The following is a 17,852-nucleotide window of genomic DNA, read 5'->3' on the forward strand; positions in this document are numbered from 1 at the left end:
CATTTAAGGTGTGAGTCACACTTTTATATTTCTAACGTTCCCTGCAAGATGTAAAAACTAATAAAAATGCTTAAAACTATGGTCTCACAAACATTTATATTGTAAGGTATTGCTGTGCAAAGGTCGTCAGAAGCTCCTCTTCTTGCACAGCACATGCTTAAAAGCAAAGCGGGAAGTCTAACATTTCCTATGTTGGTTTAAAAGAAAAAACACAATTTTGAACCTAACTCAAGCCATTTCATGTGTAAGAAGATCATTTTAGACCCATCCATCTAAAATGTTCTCATCTATCAGCAACACTTCCTTTTCAGGCCAGACTGGCACCCCTATAAAAGAAGGGTAGAACTTTATCAGCATCATAATTGCTTACACAGAGGTTGTGGCCAAGATGGTGAATCGGTAGGACGCACTTGCTCCTCCAACCACCACCACATTGAGTATTTACGGCGGTGCCCCGGGTATCGAACCACGGGGGCCGCAGCGAGGGAATGGAAGGAGGCATGAGCTACCCCGACAGGCTGAAGCAGTTGCACTGTGCGGGGTAGAGACCCAGATACCTGCACCAAAATTAGACCAATCCCACACTGCCTGCAGCTGCTTGGCCAGTGGGGGACCCTTGGTGGTGGGCTACGGGTGGCAGTGGTTGCAGCCAGGCGAGGAGTAAGACTTCCTGTTAAGCACCTAACAGGGTGGGTGTAGCCCCGGGAGATCCAGGGACTTGCCCTTCAATAACATCTCCCGCACACTTGCCTTGCTCCCTTGGTCATACCCTCTACCTGTGGCTCTTGAAACGCATAAGCACTGAAGGCTCCTCCAGTGGGGCACATAAATAAGGCTCAAAGCTTGGGGCATCACTGGTGGCAACTAGACTGTGCCCTCCCTGCGGGCCCCTCACTGACTGTCAGTATATCCACAGCCAGGAGCAAGAAGGGGTGCTCTCTTAAGCAGATGCACACATGCTCGCCTGGAACCTCCGTGGTGGAGAGCTTGCAGACACTGTGACATACAGCAGGGCTGAGGGGTGCAACAGAGAGACCCCATTTATTTATTTATTTATTGTGATTTATATAGCGCACTATAACCCAGAGGTCTCTAAGCGCTTTGTTAGGATCAGCTAGACAATAAAGAGGATGCATCAGATTCCGATTAGCGGCGGTCCCACGCTTGCTGGAAAAGCACAGTTTTTAATTTCTTACGAAAGGGCATTAAGTTTGTCTCATTACGGAGTTCCAGCGGTAGTTTGTTCCACATGGCTGTCAGAGTATGTGAAAAAGCACGGCCACCCACCGTGGTCAGTCTGCAGCGCGGTTGAACAAGATAGATGGAGTCAGCCGATCTGAGCACCCTCCCGGGTTTATAGAGGGCCAAGCGTGATTTCAAATAGGTGGGTGCCCTCCCATAGAGAGCTTTATGGACAATGCAAAGCCCCTTGAACATCGACCTCTGCCTAACTGGCAACCAATGAAGTTCCCGCAGGAGAGGGGATGCCCTAGTGTTCCTCGGTTTCTTAAAAATGAGCCTAGCGGCATCATTCATAACCGTCTGCATTCTGTTTAAAAGACTCTGTGGAAGTCCTATGTACAACGAATTGCCATAGTCCAACCTGGCTAGAATCATTGCAGAAACCGCACTCCTTAGTGTAGAAAAAGAGAGCAGCGAGGAAACTTTCCTGAGTTGTCGGAGAAGGCCAATGCAACTGCCCACCACAGCTATGACTTGTTTTTTCATGGACAGCTTACTGTCCACCTGGATGCCCAGGCTCTTGACCACCTCTGCCGGTTCCGGGGGCACGCCCAGCTCCCCAGGCCAGAAACGATCGCACCAAGGGTTGCCCGCGATAGTAATTGGCAACACCTCGGTTTTGTCCGGGTTGATTTTTAGGGAGTTACTGGACATCCAGTTAGCAGTGCTTCTCAGAATGTTTTGCCATCTAACAAAAGCATTCTGGCTATCATCCAATTGGATGATAATCTGAGTGTCATCAGCGTAGTTGTATACCTGACAGTCCATTTGATTAAGCATTAGAATCAAAGGCTGCAGGTATAAATTGAACATTAGGGGAGACAGAGCAGACCCCTGTGGAACTCCGCACGTGATCGAGGTTGCGGTGGAAAGCATGTCACCTAATTGCACTCTCTGCATTCTCCCTTGAAGGAAGGAGGTGAACCATGCCAATGCTGAGCCCTGAATGCCGAAATCCCTCATCCGCGACAAAAGTTGATCATGACACACGGTATCAAATGCCGCGGAGAGGTCCAGCAGCACCAGGGCCCCCGGGATTTTCTTGTCTGCTCTGTTCCTAAGCTCATCTACGATTGACAACATCACCAGCTCCGTGCTATGGTTAGCACGGAAGCCTGCTTGGTTCGGCTCTAGCAGCATATTGCTTTCCAGGTGTTCCGATAGCGTAGTGAGGACGTGCTGCTCCAGTACCTTCGCCAGGAACGGTAACTGGGAAATTGGTCTGAAATTTTTCAGACATTTCGCATCCGCCCCCGTTTTTTTTAGCAAAGGAATCAAACGGGCTTCCTTAAAAGAGGAGGGCACTTGTCCAATTTGTAAGGAAAGGTTCAAAAGACTCAGCACATCTTCCTCTATACCAGGGAGCGCGAGGTTAAACACTTCAGGTGGACAAGGATCCAACCTGGAGCCCGACTTGACCCGCCCCAAGAGAGGGACCAAACTATCCTTTGTAATCAAGGGTAGAGTGGAGAGCACAGTTGTAACTGGCAATCTAGCTGGAATGGCCACAGGTGGACAGTCAATTTGCGGGGTTGCCACAATTTCAGTAACCAAGTCAGTGATTTTGTTGGTGAAAAAATCCTGGAATTTCTGGCAATCCTCCTGGCTAAAGTCGGGAGACTGTTCCTTATTCTTCCTGAGCTCCGTAAGGACTCGGAAGACTTCTTTCTGAGGATTCGTAGCTGTAGAGATCCTCTCCTCATAGAACTCGGACTTCCTGGCTATAATAGCCTGCTTGTAGCTCGCGAGAGCCAGTGTGTAGCTGCTCCGAGAATCAGGACTATAATTTTTGCGCCATATTCTTTCCAGCTTACGTAGCCCACGTTTCTTTGCTCTAAGTGAATCATTATACCATGGGGCACCTCGTTTTCTATCCACTAGGTTCACCCTACAGATCGGCGCTACTTTATCCATGGCCTTCCGGAGTTTATCCATGAGTACCTCACAAAGAGCCTCTGGGTTATGGGGGCAATTGTTGGAAAGGGGATTGGTGCGGAGGAGATGTATCATTTTATCACCATCAATTTTGTTCCACTTCCTGACTGCCTTCCACCCTCCCTTGGTTGTTGTTCTCTGTCTGTCCACCAATATCTTACCTTTTACCAAATGGTGATCGGACCATACACATGGCTGGGCCGTTGCCATGTCCTGATCGGGAACTGTTGACCACACCAGGTGCAGGGTATGTCCCTTGGAATGGGTTGGACCCCTTACAAGTTGGACCAGATCCAGTGAAGTTAGCGCCTCCTCGATCTGTAACGCCTGGCCGTCTTTCGGGACCTTCTCCCAATGGTAGTTAAGATCACCCATAATCACTACCTTATCATATCCTGAGCGAATGTCCTGGGCCAGTCTTGTAAACAAATCGGGGAATTCAGGTGAAGTCCACGGAGGACGGTAGACTAGCAAGATAGCCAGACAGTCAGTCCCTAGATTCATCTTAACACCCATCACTTCAGCCCCCCCTAGATTTTCCGTCAAAAACCTTTCGACCAACAGGCGTGAGTTATAAAGGAGGGCAACACCTCCCCCCCTCTTCGCTCCAGTTCTATTATAGAAAAGTGCCGAAAAGTCGGGTGGCAGGGAGGCAACGAGATCCGGCGTAGAGGAATCCTCTAGCCATGTTTCGGTTAGTCCTAGGAGGTGTAATTCACCGCCTTCTAAAAGTGTAAAAACCTCTAAATTATGTCGTTGCAAGGAACGTGTATTAAGTAGGCCATAGCGTAAGCTTTGGACCTTGCCCAGATCCTTCCGACTAGCATGAGAGGTAGGGACCCTAAGGAGCCCCTCACGAACGAGTAAGGCAGCGCATTCTGGGCTGATAGCAGTATTTCCAAAGTGCAGAGACTCCAACTCACCTCTAGTATATATCAGATGTGGACCAGGGGTCATGGCCCCGGGTCCCGGCAGGTCACAGATGGGCACAGATGGGCTTGCCTCTGGCGAGCCTCCGGCGCGCCCACGCTGCGCGCATACGCTGCGTGCGTGCATGAGGGCAGGATTAAGTAGCCTCCAGCGTGCGCCTTCGCAAGGCAGCAACTAGGCTGTCAACCACAATGGCGTCCCAAAGCGGCACTACCTCCCCCAAGATGGCTCCCGCCCCAAAGAAGCAGCTAAAGACCCGCTCAACAGCGGTGTGATCTCCTATTAAGTGCGGGTATGTCCTAACACAACCCCAGCGACAAGCGGAATCCACAAAGTAAGTTAAAATTAATTAATTATTTTCGCATTAAAAAAGCGCTGTGCTCGCGCTAGTCAGCAGCATAAAATTAATCAGCAGCAGCCTCAATATCACGGCGCTTGCCTAACAGGGAGAAGCCCTGAACTAGTCAGCTTAAGTAGCCTCCAGCGTGCGCCTTCGCAAGGCAGCAACTAGGCTGTCAACCACAATGGCGTCCCAAAGCGGCACTACCTCCCCCAAGATGGCTCCCGCCCCAAAGAAGCAGCTAAAGACCCGCTCAACAGCGGTGTGATCTCCTATTAAGTGCGGGTATGTCCTAACACAACCCCAGCGACAAGCGGAATCCACAAAGTAAGTTAAAATTTATTAATTATTTTCGCATTAAAAAAGCGCTGTGCTCGCGCTAGTCAGCAGCATAAAATTAATCAGCAGCAGCCTCAATATCACGGCGCTTGCCTAACAGGGAGAAGCCCTGAACTAGTCAGCTTAAGTAGCCTCCAGCGTGCGCCTTCGCAAGGCAGCAACTAGGCTGTCAACCACAATGGCGTCCCAAAGCGGCACTACCTCCCCCAAGATGGCTCCCGCCCCAAAGAAGCAGCTAAAGACCCGCTCAACAGCGGTGTGATCTCCTATTAAGTGCCGGTATGTCCTAACACAACCCCAGCGACAAGCGGAATCCACAAAGTAAGTTAAAATTAATTAATTATTTTCGCATTAAAAAAGCGCTGTGCTCGCGCTAGTCAGCAGCATAAAATTAATCAGCAGCAGCCTCAATATCACGGCGCTTGCCTAACAGCAACAAGATACTTTTTGGAAGCTCTTTGCCTTTCTGAGTAAGGACATTCGAGCAGTAAAGAAAGAACTGAGCCAGGACATCAAGTAGGTCAGACGGGATCTGGCGGATGTAGGCAACAGGGTGTCCACCCTCAAGAACCATGAACCCATGAGGAGATTGAGATGTTGCAACAGGAGATCATAAGACTGTAAGACCAACAAGCCCAAGCGGAGTACCTTGAGAATCGCTCCCGCAGGAATAATATCCACTTTCGTCATGCAAGGTGGAAGGTTCAGACATCACCGCCTATGTGAGAGCTCGCTTTCTGCTGATATTAGGTGCACAAGATCCCATAGAGGTGCATCTGGACAGGGTGCATAGGGTTGGTCTCTCAAGGACATTGGGGTCCCATTCGTTGGACATTATCATCTGTGGCCATGATTTCCAGTTAAGTCTATCCTGCACAAAGCCTGTAACGCACAACCTGTGCAGTTCAGAGGTCATTCCCTAATGATATATGAAGATCTGGCGGCACCGACTCTCAAGAGACTAAGACTTTTAACCTGTTACTACCTTTTCTCCGGAGCAAACACATTTCATACAAATGCTACCATCCTTTTCACCTCCTGTTTTGCTGGAATAACAAGCTACACCAACTTACCTCCTTGGCAGAGGCTTGTTGCCTCCTGAATCTCTCTGGGAATAATGCTGAGAAGTTGCTGCACAGGCCAGATGGGTGCCGGGAGCGCCACCACAACCAGTGGAGTAAAGATCCGGCCCCTTTGTGAGGTAACGGACCAGATCCTGCCACCGTGACAATGGAGCGACGGCGCTGCGCTTGACAAACTGGCTGGTTACTTGGACCTCTTCAGGTTGGGCCGCCCTGATCATGCCACATCACCATTGACTATTGCTTTGCTACTAGGCAGAGTGTCAGGCGACCGTGTCTCATGATGACGTTGACTTGGACGGATATGTCTATCATGTTACCCCTGACACACAGAAACACTGTTTTTGTTTTGTCATCAGGTTAGGTTTCGTACGGGCTCTTGGGGTGGGGTACTTGCACACTCACAGATGCGTGGATATGACTCTGCCAACTCCTCCTCACACAGTGGGGCACAGATGAGAGAACCTTAGGCAACTCACTCTGGTCGGACATACCCATACCCTTCACAACGCGCACCATCAATCTGCACTCTGAGCTGCAGTTAGTGCCCTTAAATGTGGAAGGGCTCAACAGGCCGGTCAAATGCAAGGCAATCTTATCCTACCTAGAAAGCCCTGGGGGGATATTTGTCTCCTCCAGGATACACACTCACTAGTGGGGCACTGACAGACTGAAATCACACCACTTCTCGCAACAATACTTCTCCAACTTCCACCAAGACTGTTGGGGCTGCTATACGTATAGCGCGTCCCTTCAAAAGGACAGTGGGACGTAGAAATTGCAGAATCGAGGGGGCAACTGCTAGCATACTCTAAGGCGACTTAACCCTTACTCTGGTCTCTATTTACGCACTCAAGGACAATCCTGAACAATTCCTTGAGCAGGCCACTTCAGAGGTACTAACCTCATCGGATCAAATGGTATTGATGGGAGGGGACTTGAATCTGGTGATTAGAAGTGACATGCATTAATCCGGACAGTTCTATGGACATACAGAGGAACACTTTCGAGACTGCCAGGGCTGGTTACAAGAAATAGAGCTGAGTGACTTGTAGCGATGCCTGCACCCACACATCAATAATTATACTTTCCACTCGCATGCACGTAAGCATTACACCCGCTTAGACCACTTTCTAGGTACAAGAGACGTGCCGGTTGTAGAAGTTGAGGTAGAACCCTAGAGGTTATCTGACCATGCCTCTGTACCCCTTACTATATGGGTGCAACCGCCTAGGCGGACCTCCCATCTGTGACACTGCCCAGAGGTGCTTAACCGTATCGCTCAGGTGCCTAAAAACTATCTAGAAGTGAATGATCAGCCAGGAACTACTATTGTTACCATATGGGAAACCTTGAGGGGGTTGTGCAGGGGGGAAATGATTACCCTCTCTGCTGCCAACAACAAGGCCTGTATTGAGAAAGGACAGGAGCTTGAGCGGAAGGTGAGGGAACTAGAGGCTATTCACAAACGAAAAGTCCCTATACTAGGATAAAACTTAGCCAGTGGCTACACAGGATTACCTTCGACCCCGACTTGCGCCTCAAGAGGCAGACACGCTCAAGCAGCCTATATATATTGAGAAGGTTGTGATGGCCATAGAAATTTCAGAAATCCCCTTGCCCAGATGGGCTACCCACACCTCTTCTACAAGCAGTTTTGCCAGACACTCGCCCCTATTCTCACACAGCTCTTTAACTCCTTTGCAGACACTGGCACTCTGCCACATTCAAGGCTAGAGGCTTCAATCACAGTCATTCCCAAACCTAAGACTGACAAGAAGCAGTGCATTTCTTATCAGCCCTTCTCACTTATAAAGTGGATGCGCGGCTATTTACAAGCGTGCACACAACAAGATTAGCACCTATCATGCTGGGTCTTGTGGATCACGATCAGTTGGGATTCATTCCACACCGCCAGCTTGGTGACAACACCAAGCATATCTTGGATTTGATGGACAAGGCTACGCACTCATGCAAGGAAATGATGTTCCTGGCCATAGATGCTGAAAAAACATTCGACTAGGTACACAGGAACTACCTGGAGGTGAAAATGGCCCACTTTGGCATCGGAGATAGATTCCGGGCCTGACTCTTAGTAACTATGAAGCCCCACGGGTGAGTTAATGGCATAGCCCCTGCTCACTTTCCTATCAACATGGGGACTAGATAGGGGTGTCTGCTTTCGCCCCTGCTATTTACCCTGTGTCAGGAACTGATGGTGCAGAGAGTGTGAGATAATTTACACATCACTGGGGTGCATTTTGGGAATGAGGAGCATTCAATCAGTCTTTATGCCAATGATGTCATGGTGGCATTAAGAAGACCCAATATAGTCCCTACTGGCCTTTGTAGAAGAATTGGGGAAATTTGGAGAAGCTGTGAGATTTTGCATAAACCTTCAGAAATCCCAGGCTCTTAACCTCTTGAATTCCCCTGGGGTGATGACCCACCTGATTGATAGATGCATACTTTGGGGCAGACGCCTCCATATCTTACCTGGGACTCAAATTTCCACAACACTGGGGGATAACATAGTCATTAACTACTAAAGCGTACTCAAGCAGATATGCTACAACCTCGCCCAATAGAAACACCTCGGCCTCTCATGGCTTGGACGAATAGCAGCGCTCAAAATGACCACGCCTTGCCATGACAAGCCCATTTTTTGTAAAAGCCATACCACCAGCGGCCCCAACGGGTATGCTACAAGTGTTGCAAATGGAATTTAACAGCTTTGTGTGTGACGGTACGATACCATGTATGAGTTGTGAACAGGCCAATAGCCCAAGCAGTGAACGGGGTCTGGGGATTCCTAACCTCCGGCTCGACTATCAAGCAGCTCAGCTCCACTTTCTTGTTCAATCAATCAAAGCATTTCAATCAAAGCATTTATATAGCGCACTACTCACCCGGAGGGTCTCAAGGCGCTGGGGGGGGGGGGGGGTCCGCTACTGCTCGAACAGCCAGGTCTTGAGCTGCTTCCTGAAGGCGAGGTGGTCCTGGGTCAGGCAGAGGTGGGTCGGAAGGGAGTTCCAAGTCTTGGCGGCCAGGTAGGAGAAGGACCTTCCTCCTGTGGTGGCTCTTCGGATGCGGTGGACGGTGGCGAGGGCGTGGCCGGTCGATCGAAGCTGGCGTTTGGGAGTGTAGAAGTTGAGGCGGCTGTTGAGGTATCCTGGGCCTTGGTTGTGTAGGGCTTTGTGTGCGTGGGTGAGGAGCCGGAAGGTGATTCTTTTGTTGACCGGGAGCCAGTGCAGGTCTCTCAGGTGTCCGGAGATGTGGCTGCGGCGGGGGATGTCCAGGATGAGTCGTGCTGAGGTGTTCTGGATCCGCTGTAGTTTCTTCTGGAGCTTGGCGGTGGTTCCGGCGTAGAGGGAGTTGCCGTAGTCCAGACGGCTGGTGACGAGGGCCTGGGTGACCGTCTTCCTGGTCTCGGTGGGGATCCATCGGACGATCTTACGTAGCATGCGCAGGATGTTGAAGCACAACGAGGAGACAGCGTTGACTTGTCTGGTCATGGAGAGGGAGGAGTATAGGATGAAGCCCAGGTTGCGTGCGTGGTCTGTGGGTTTGGGTGCACTGCCTAGGGCGGGGGGGCCACCAGGAGTCGTCCCAGGCGGAGGGTGATGATCCCAGGATGAGGACTTCCGTCTTGTCCGAGTTCAGTTTCAGGCGGCTGTTCGACATCCATTTGGCTACGTCTGTCATCCCTTCGTGCAGGTTGGCTCTGGCGGTGGCGGGGTCGTTGGTGAGGGAGAGGATCAGCTGGGTGTCGTCAGCGTAGGTGATGATGTTGAGGTTGTGCTGGCGTGCGATGGCTGCGAGGGGGCTCATGTAGACGTTGAAGAGTGTTGGGCTGAGCGAGGAGCCTTGAGGAACGCCGCAGATGACTTCGGTGGCCTCTGATCTGAACGGGGGGAGGCGGACTCTCTGTGTCCTTCCGGCAAGGAAGGAGATGATCCACTCCAGTGCCTTCTCCTGGATTCCGACGTTGCTGAGGCGCTGTACTAGGGTACGGTGGCAGACCGTGTCGAAGGCCGCGGAGAGGTCCAGGAGGATGAGGGCCGCTGTTTCTCCGTTGTCGAGCAGGGTTCGGATGTCATCGGTAGCTGCGATCAGGGTGGTCTCGGTGCTGTGGTTGGCCCGGAAGCCAGACTGCGAGAGGTCGAGGGAACCGTTCGTCTCGAGGAAGGCGGCCAGTTGCTTGTTGACGGTCTTCTCGATGACTTTTGCCGGAAACGGGAGCAGCGAGATGGGGCGGTAGTTCTTGAGGTCGGTGGGGTCGGCTGATGGTTTCTTGAGTAGAGCGCTGAGTTCGGCGTGCTTCCAGCTCTCCGGGAAGGTCGCGGTGTCGAAGGAGGTGTTGATGATGTCCCGCAGGTGGGGTGCGATGACAGCGTCGGCCTTGTTGAAGACGTGGTGAGGGCAGGGGTCTGTCGGAGATCCGGAGTGGATGGAGTTCATCATGTGGACGGTGTCTTTGGTGCTGATCGGGGTCCAGGCGTGGAGGGTGGTTGTGGGGGGCGGTGAGTCGGTCGTGGCGTGCGCCGGTTGAGTGCTGAAGCTGTTGTGTATGTCCGCGATCTTGTTGTGGAAGTAGGAGGCGAGGGAGTTGCAGAGGTCTTGTGAAGGGTTGATGTCGTTGTTTCCGGCGTTGGGGTTGGAGAGCTCTTTCACGATGTTGAAGAGTTCCTTGCTGTTGTCTGCGTTGTTGTCCAGTCGTTCCTTGAATGCGGTTTTCTTGGTGGTGTGGATCAGTTGGTGGTGTTTTCGGGTGGCGAGCTTGAGGGCAGTCATGTTGTCTGGTGTTGGGTTTCTGCGCCAGGTTTTCTCAAGTGCTCTGCAGTTCTTCTTGGAGCTCTTGAGTTCGTCGTTAAACCATGGGGCTTTCTTGCTGCCGGGTCTGCTGGGCAGGGTCTTCAGAGGGGCGAGGTCGTCTGCGCAGTCGCTGATCCATTTCGTGAGGTTGGTGGCCGCTTGGCTGGGGTTTGTTGTGCTGGTGGGAGGGTTCTTGCTCAGGGAGGTAGCGAGCTGGTCTGCAGTGATCTTGTTCCAGCTTCTGCGGGGGACCTGTTGCTGGTGATGGTGGAACGTGGTCCTTCTGAAGCTGAAGTGGACGCAGCTGTGGTCCGTCCAGTGGAGTCCCGTGGCGTGGCTGAAGGCGATGTCCTTGGTGGAAGAGAAGACCGGGTCGAGCGTGTGTCCAGCGTAGTGGGTGGGGGTGTTGACCAGCTGCTTGAGTCCGAGGTTGGCGACGTTGTCCAGCAGGGTGATGGTGTTGCGGTCGTTGTTGTTCTCCAGGTGGAAGTTGAGGTCCCCGAGGAGGATGTAGTCGGCGGAGGGGAGGGCGTGTGGGCTGATGAAGTCGGCGATGTCTTCGCTGAATTGTGTGCGTGGTCCCGGGGGTCTGTAGATGAGGGTGCCTCTGAGGGTGGTCTTGGGGTTGACGTGGATCTGGAAGTGCAGGTGTTCGGTGGGTGCGAGGGTATCGTCGGTGTCGGTCGTGATGCGGATGGTGTTCCTGTGGATGATGGCGATGCCTCCTCCTGTCTGGTTGACGCGGTCCCTCCGGATGATCTTGTAGCCGTCCGGGATGGCGATGGCGATGTCGGGCGCTGTTAAGTGGAGTCGTTCGGAATCTGAGAAGCATTGGTGTTTCATGGACAGGGCTGTAGCAATTGACCATCTCTGAAAAGTCCCCTTCTTGCGCAAATGACAGTGGGCGTGGGGCTTATACTCCTCCCCCCATTTTCAGAGACAAATTAGGATTGCGGGACCAAGTGGCTACCCGCAGTGTGCTGACTTCCTTTCCATCGCCGTTGACGGCAATGTTCAGCAACCTAGTGTTTAGCCCTGTACGTCATCCCGCTGCATTTGCGCCCTGGCAGGTGGCTGGCTGCCGACCAGTGGGCCCCCTGTTTAATGCTGAGGGGCCCCTTTCTTTTGACCAATTTAAGGCAGTCTATGGGCTTGCCGAAACTGAACGCCTACGCTACATGCAAATTAGACACTGGTCACCCAGCCAAGCATACGTAACCGGTAAGGGCCTGCTCACTTCTTTTTAGAAGTGGTTGTTCTCTAAGGACACCGACAGATGCCTCCTCGCTGAACTATGTTTTGCTAAATTATACGCCTGCCAAAGACAAAAACTCTGGGGGAGAAACAATAGGAACACAAACTGGGGTGGACACTGGCACGCATGGAGTGGGGTGAGCTATATTATAGGGTGAGACCCACAGCGCATAAAACCGCAGGCGTAGAGGCCGCAGTTAAGATTGCAACTTACTGTTACCTAACTCTTGTTTGTTTCCATCGGGGGGATACCAGCCGCAGTGCAGAGTGCTGGAGAGGATCCGGGCGCCTGAGACATTGCTTCATCTTCCCTGGGATTGTCCAAAGCTCATGCTTTACTGGGAGGCAGCATTGGCTTACATTGACAAATGTACCTTGACACACAGCTACCAAGCTTTCATTATCCTAGGTCTCCCCAACCCGCTGACTTTTACACTCAAATCGTATAGGGGACAACACATTGGCCCAGCATTAGGCGTGGTGCCTCAGGCTCTTTTTCTCCATGGGGAGTTCTGTGACGCTTCCTATGTACACAGCTTGGTTACACAAGTTTTGGCGCATATTGGGAATGGAGCTTCTTAGTGATAACCTCTCAATCAGACACTTTTCGAGACCTAAGGAGCCAATACATTGCCCTATTCTATACTGAATTGTATGAATTGACGTGTCCCAGGTACTTCCGTGTACTGCGTTTGACTGATACTGAAGACACGACACATGGAAGGGGAGGGCAGCTTGGGAATGAGCAATAGATACACCATGTAGGATAGATTTACTAGTGTGGTGTGAGTGCTACCAGGGGAGGGAAGGGAAGGGATTTGTAATGTTTAATGTTGTACTTTTACCTCGTGATACTGCATAAGCGGGGCATGCTTTACAGGACCCTCTGTAATGTTGTTTTTGTAAAACAATAAAATACTTTTGAGCCATACTTGCTAATACAAAGACATTTATAGAGGCATCCCAACACTTTGGGAAGACAGTGTTTTTTTTTTCCTTCGCTGGTCGGGTGCTTGTCCCGAAGATCTTCATACAACCCTTCTTTATAAAGTTATTTGGAATGCGTTAAGCACATTTCTAGAATTCTTTTTCTTCCAGTTGGTACTATCTCTAAAATGAAATCCTAGTTTAGAACATCGCAATTCTTATCCCTAAACCTCATGATCCAGCAACATTGGGGTTGATATGGTAAACATATAAGGTTTCTTGAGTAAGAACTGAGATGGTGAACATTTGAAATCTTCTCTTGCAGCACTACCCAGGAGAATCATAAGGCGTTCTGGAGTGGCTCCATAGTGGAAAATACTGCACCCGAGGTTGAAGTAGCAGAAGTGGCAGATCCAGATAAAGAACACTAACCTCAGCATCCCACCGGCTGTTCGTTTCACACATTGTCTTTAAGGACCCTCTGGAAAACCGGGCTGCACACATTTTAAAGTTTACAGAAAAAATTATCTACATACTGGTCATGAGGAATATGTATTTTCGCTTATTAGTAATTTATAATTTATGTCCTGGCGCATAGTTTATTAAATTACAAGATCTAGTGAAGCTAGATTTTAGTACAAGCCATATATATATATTTATATGTACCTGTGCATACCTGATTATTGTTGTGGATCGCCAGTATATAACGGCAACAATACTTACGTAATCTTTCAGCAGTGGACATCATGAAATGTGTCACTCCCTACTAGTCTGAATTTCTTGTATATAAATGATTGTTTTGCTTTTTGGGTGATCATTGCATTGATTCTATCTGACATTACGAAAAAAAGTCAAATAGTCTGAGCTAATCCCACCCCATATTATCAGATCCAAAATATATGTAATTCCTGTGTGAGGTGCACGCTTTCGATCTAGTTACACCCCTCATTTCTTTAGATATCTGGTAAAGAGTTGTGAACATGATTATACATTTGTCAGTGTAAAAGATGGTTGCAACTGGCGCAAGAATGAGTATGTTTTTACATGCATTTGGTTGCCCTAGCCCATACATTGCTATACTATATCCTTTATGCCAAATTTATATTTCAAAAGCTTTGAAAAATCACTTTCAACATTGTAGGAATATGCACCGGAGTCCACTTCCTTTAGCACATTTTGTTTGCCAAAAATTAACACATTTTATTGCCAACACATCTGTAACAATACGATTTAGCTTCATAGGCCGTCAAATAGTTTCCAAGCCTTTACCAGTGGATTTACACATGATCAGCCACTGATTGGAATTTTTGACTGCTCAATTAATAACTCAGCCATGACAGTACATATTTGATCTCAGTTATAGGCTTTATGCAAAAAAAAAGTATAATCTTCATCTTGACATAGGCACTTTGTTCAGATTTATCAACCGTTTCAAGCAGAAAAAAACAAAAACCACATTTGATTTGAGAGCTCATTTTTAACTAGGTTGAGGTTAGTTGCATTGTGTTTTATCTGTGTGAATTGTAGATTTGGAGCAATGGTCTGTTCTGTATTTTTTCACATTGATCAAGTGATGCACTTTATGAATAATCAAGAGATGTATATGTGCCAAGTTTAATTGGCCTTTTGTGTTTTGAGGGCAGGGGTTTATGTGTAGTGCCTTTTGTATTTTACTTGCTCCGAGTTGAAAGGTCTGCCACTGTAGAACAACTTCACAGAATTGCTTTAATGCATTTTGTTGCAGCGTTGTGCTACATAATTAAAAGTGCCTTATTTCTATCTACTTTTACATTGGGCAGACTTTTAATATGTCGGTTTTCCATTTTTAGTTCGTTTGTGCCACCCATTTTTTGATGCTGTAATAATTCTTATAAAGCTACAAGTCTATATAATATGGACTTTCTAAGAAATTGTGCACCAACCAATAAAAAAAGAAAGTAGTATCTGCATGTTTTTTCATTGTTAATGCGCACTTTCAATACACTACTGTAAAAATGTATTGCTAAATTTGGAAATACATTTATTTATGCTGGCAAATGCTAATATTTTCTGTTTCGTTTTACTGTCAAAGTTCACAATGGTACTTGAGCGTGGAAAGATAAACTGTCCTTTCTTATGAAACAATTACTAATATAAAAAATATTTCAAAGCACATCTATTAAGTGTGTTTGTAAAGGACGGACACAGCTTAATTAAGCTGCCATATATTCTAAGCTACTAAAGTCTTGGGTTTATTGGATCCGCTGTATTCCTATAATCCTACAGGTATAGAGGGACTGTTCAAAATTCAGAGGGTCAAAGACAAAGGAAAGTAGGTCACAAAACTAGGCAAAGACAGAGCAGAAATATTGTGTCTTGATTTGCCTGGAATGGCAAATTACCACCTCTGAATCTGGTTCTGCAGGTAGTTGGTTCCAGAGGGCGCATTCTGAACATGCAAACATTCACCAAAGCTATATTATCTAGGTGGGTAGATGACCAATAAGTTCTGGAATATCCTCCTCAAATTATTGGTTGGACGATGCGTCAGTAAGAATTTAGAAAGATGTGCAGAAGTTTAGACTTGGAGTCTCTTATGTATGCCTCATAATGTCCTCATTTGTGATCGCTCTTCAAGTGGAAGCTAATAATTCTGATCTTTAACTGTCGTTTATATAGTGTATAAAATTCCCGGAAACCTCCTTTTGAAAAACAGTCAAATGCATCTGTTCTAGTTGTACAACTGTGACGGAAAAACTTGGATCTCATGACCTGGCAGTGTAACATTGAACGGCTCTAGTAGCTGTTTATGTTTGGACATAAGGTCCTGAAGGTATGAAATGAGGTGATACTATGCTTTTTGGGTAAACTGGAGTCTTTTCCTAAAGCCTGGTGCTTTTGTTTGAGACTTTTAAATTGACCCCATTCCTGCACAAGGAAGCCTGTGTAGTGAGCGTTGAGTGGGGGCGATGTCATCTCAGGAGCTGAACGTAATGAAAATGCTCATACTCAAGATTTTTGCAGAACCTGTGCTTTTACTTAAACTTCTAACCACAGATTCCACTTCATTAGAATATCCCAAGGCACCAGTCTAGATCCCGAAACATTTAAACAGCAGTGCTCCCATGTGCTTTTTGACTTAATTACATTGCAACTGATAAACAGAGCCGCATATAAGGACCACCCCTGCACAATGGTGCCAGTTCAGTCGGCTTTTTGCACTCTGCTTCAGAGCTCTGGCTTTATCAATAGAAGCACCAGTGCACATACGTTAAAACCGCTTTGGAACAGATGGCGTCTCTGAGCTCCAGCACAAGTGAGTATTGATATAGTCCACATGAGAGCACAATGTTGCTGTTTTTTTTTTTTTAATTCTTAGTTTGATTTTCTCACCCAAAAATTTTCTTTGACATCTTTGCAGACGTTTAATTTTTGATCATTCATGATTGCTTCAACAGGTCAGTTTATTTTTTTCAATGATGGTCTGCACGTACCCATAGTATACAGAGCTATACAAAAATACTTTAGCACCATTTAAAAGCACAACCAATAAAAGCTCCACCCCTTCCGAGCCATGGTTTGATGACAGTCTGAGACTTCAGAAGCAAATGTGTCGTAGGCTGGAGAGGAAATAGCATACACATTATGAGCCTAACGACCAGCTCATTTACAAAAAAAACTTTTTCTTTTAAAATCAGGACATTCCTAAAGTCCTCCAAAGAACTCTTTTCAACAGTTCAGAAGCTGAGCAAACTCCCCGTACAAACAAACACGGAAGTAGATCAAGAATTCTGCAATGCTCTAGCAGACTCCTTTCAGGCAAAAGTGAAAGCCATCGCTGATTCTTTTTCGTGCACCTCTCGGACAACTGATGTTAACATGAAGTCCTCTAATTCTGCGGAGGGACTAAGGGTATCAGGTTTTCCAGCAGTGTCCGTCCCCAGTTTTAATACCTTCAATTATATTTCTGATGCACAGGTCATGACCATTCTTAATCAGACCAAAGCTGCTTCCCCTTGGGTCCCGTGCCCCTCAAAAGTCCTCCACTCAGTATCTGAGGTTACAGCGAACTACCGCAAGGATATTTTTAATTCTATTTTTCCAAGGGATACTTTCCTCTACAATGGACGAGGACGTCTATTCAAGTGCTGAAAAAATCAAATATGGACACTTAAGACCTTAGCAGCTATAGGCCAATCTCCTGTTTGCCTCTACTGGCCAAGATTGTGGAGAAGGCCATGAATATAGAGCTGACCCAGTTTATTAATGAGAATACACTTTTGGATAGATCTCAATATGGCTTTAGGATTCTACGTAGCACAGAATTGGCCTTGATTAATGTGTCGAAGGAATTGCGAGAGATCGTGGATAAATGCGTGACCTCCTGTCGGCCTTTGACACGGTCAACCACGACCTTCTTTTAAATTATCTTCTTTCCCTGGGCATTAGGGGTAAACCGCTGGATTTACTGAAGTCATTTCTCAGTGACCGAGAGCAACTGGTGGAGTTTGGGGACTTAAAGTCCCTGCTTTTCTCCTTTCCTGTGGGGTGCAACAGACCTCCTTGTTGAGTCCAACCCTTTTAAACCTTTATATATCTCCAATCTACGGACTCATCAAATCCTTTGGCTTTAAAACTGTGTCATACGCCGACGAGACACAAATCTGTGCATCCTTTGCAGGGGATCCTATGAACACAGCATCAAGATTCCAAGACTGTATGCGCAAAGTAGGTAATTGGATGGCCCAAAACTGCCTGAAGCTGAATTCAGGTAAAACCGAGGTGCTTCTCTTCAGACGAGATAACTCCTTCTGGACACCAAGTTGGTGGCCTCAGGAATAGGGAGGAATTCCTGAGGCAGTCACAAAGGTAAAAAATGTAGGAGTCTATTTTGACTCCAATTTGTCGTTTGGAGGACAAATTAAAGCAATCACCTCCTCATGCTTCTTTGGGATTAAAATCCTGAGGAAAATATTACCTCTCATTCCACTAGAGCTCCAGAAAACTCT

General features: G+C 47.9%; 1 protein-coding gene across 6 annotated transcripts in view; it reads left to right on the forward strand.

Annotated features, from left to right (window-relative positions):
- Positions 1-14,807, forward strand: part of SNX16 (sorting nexin 16) — a 249,202-nt gene extending 234,395 nt beyond the window's left edge. For all 6 annotated transcript variants that reach the window (XM_078687097.1, XM_078687099.1, XM_078687101.1 and 3 more), the window contains one exon: positions 13,190-14,807. In XM_078687097.1, coding sequence (XP_078543223.1) covers positions 13,190-13,295 — 106 coding nt within the window. In that variant the 3' untranslated portion in view covers positions 13,296-14,807. The remainder of the gene's footprint in view (positions 1-13,189) is intronic.
- Positions 14,808-17,852: the final 3,045 nt, after the last annotated feature.

Source organism: Lissotriton helveticus, chromosome 4_1 (assembly GCF_964261635.1).
Source record: "Lissotriton helveticus chromosome 4_1, aLisHel1.1, whole genome shotgun sequence".
NCBI classification, from domain to species: Eukaryota; Metazoa; Chordata; class Amphibia; order Caudata; family Salamandridae; genus Lissotriton; species Lissotriton helveticus.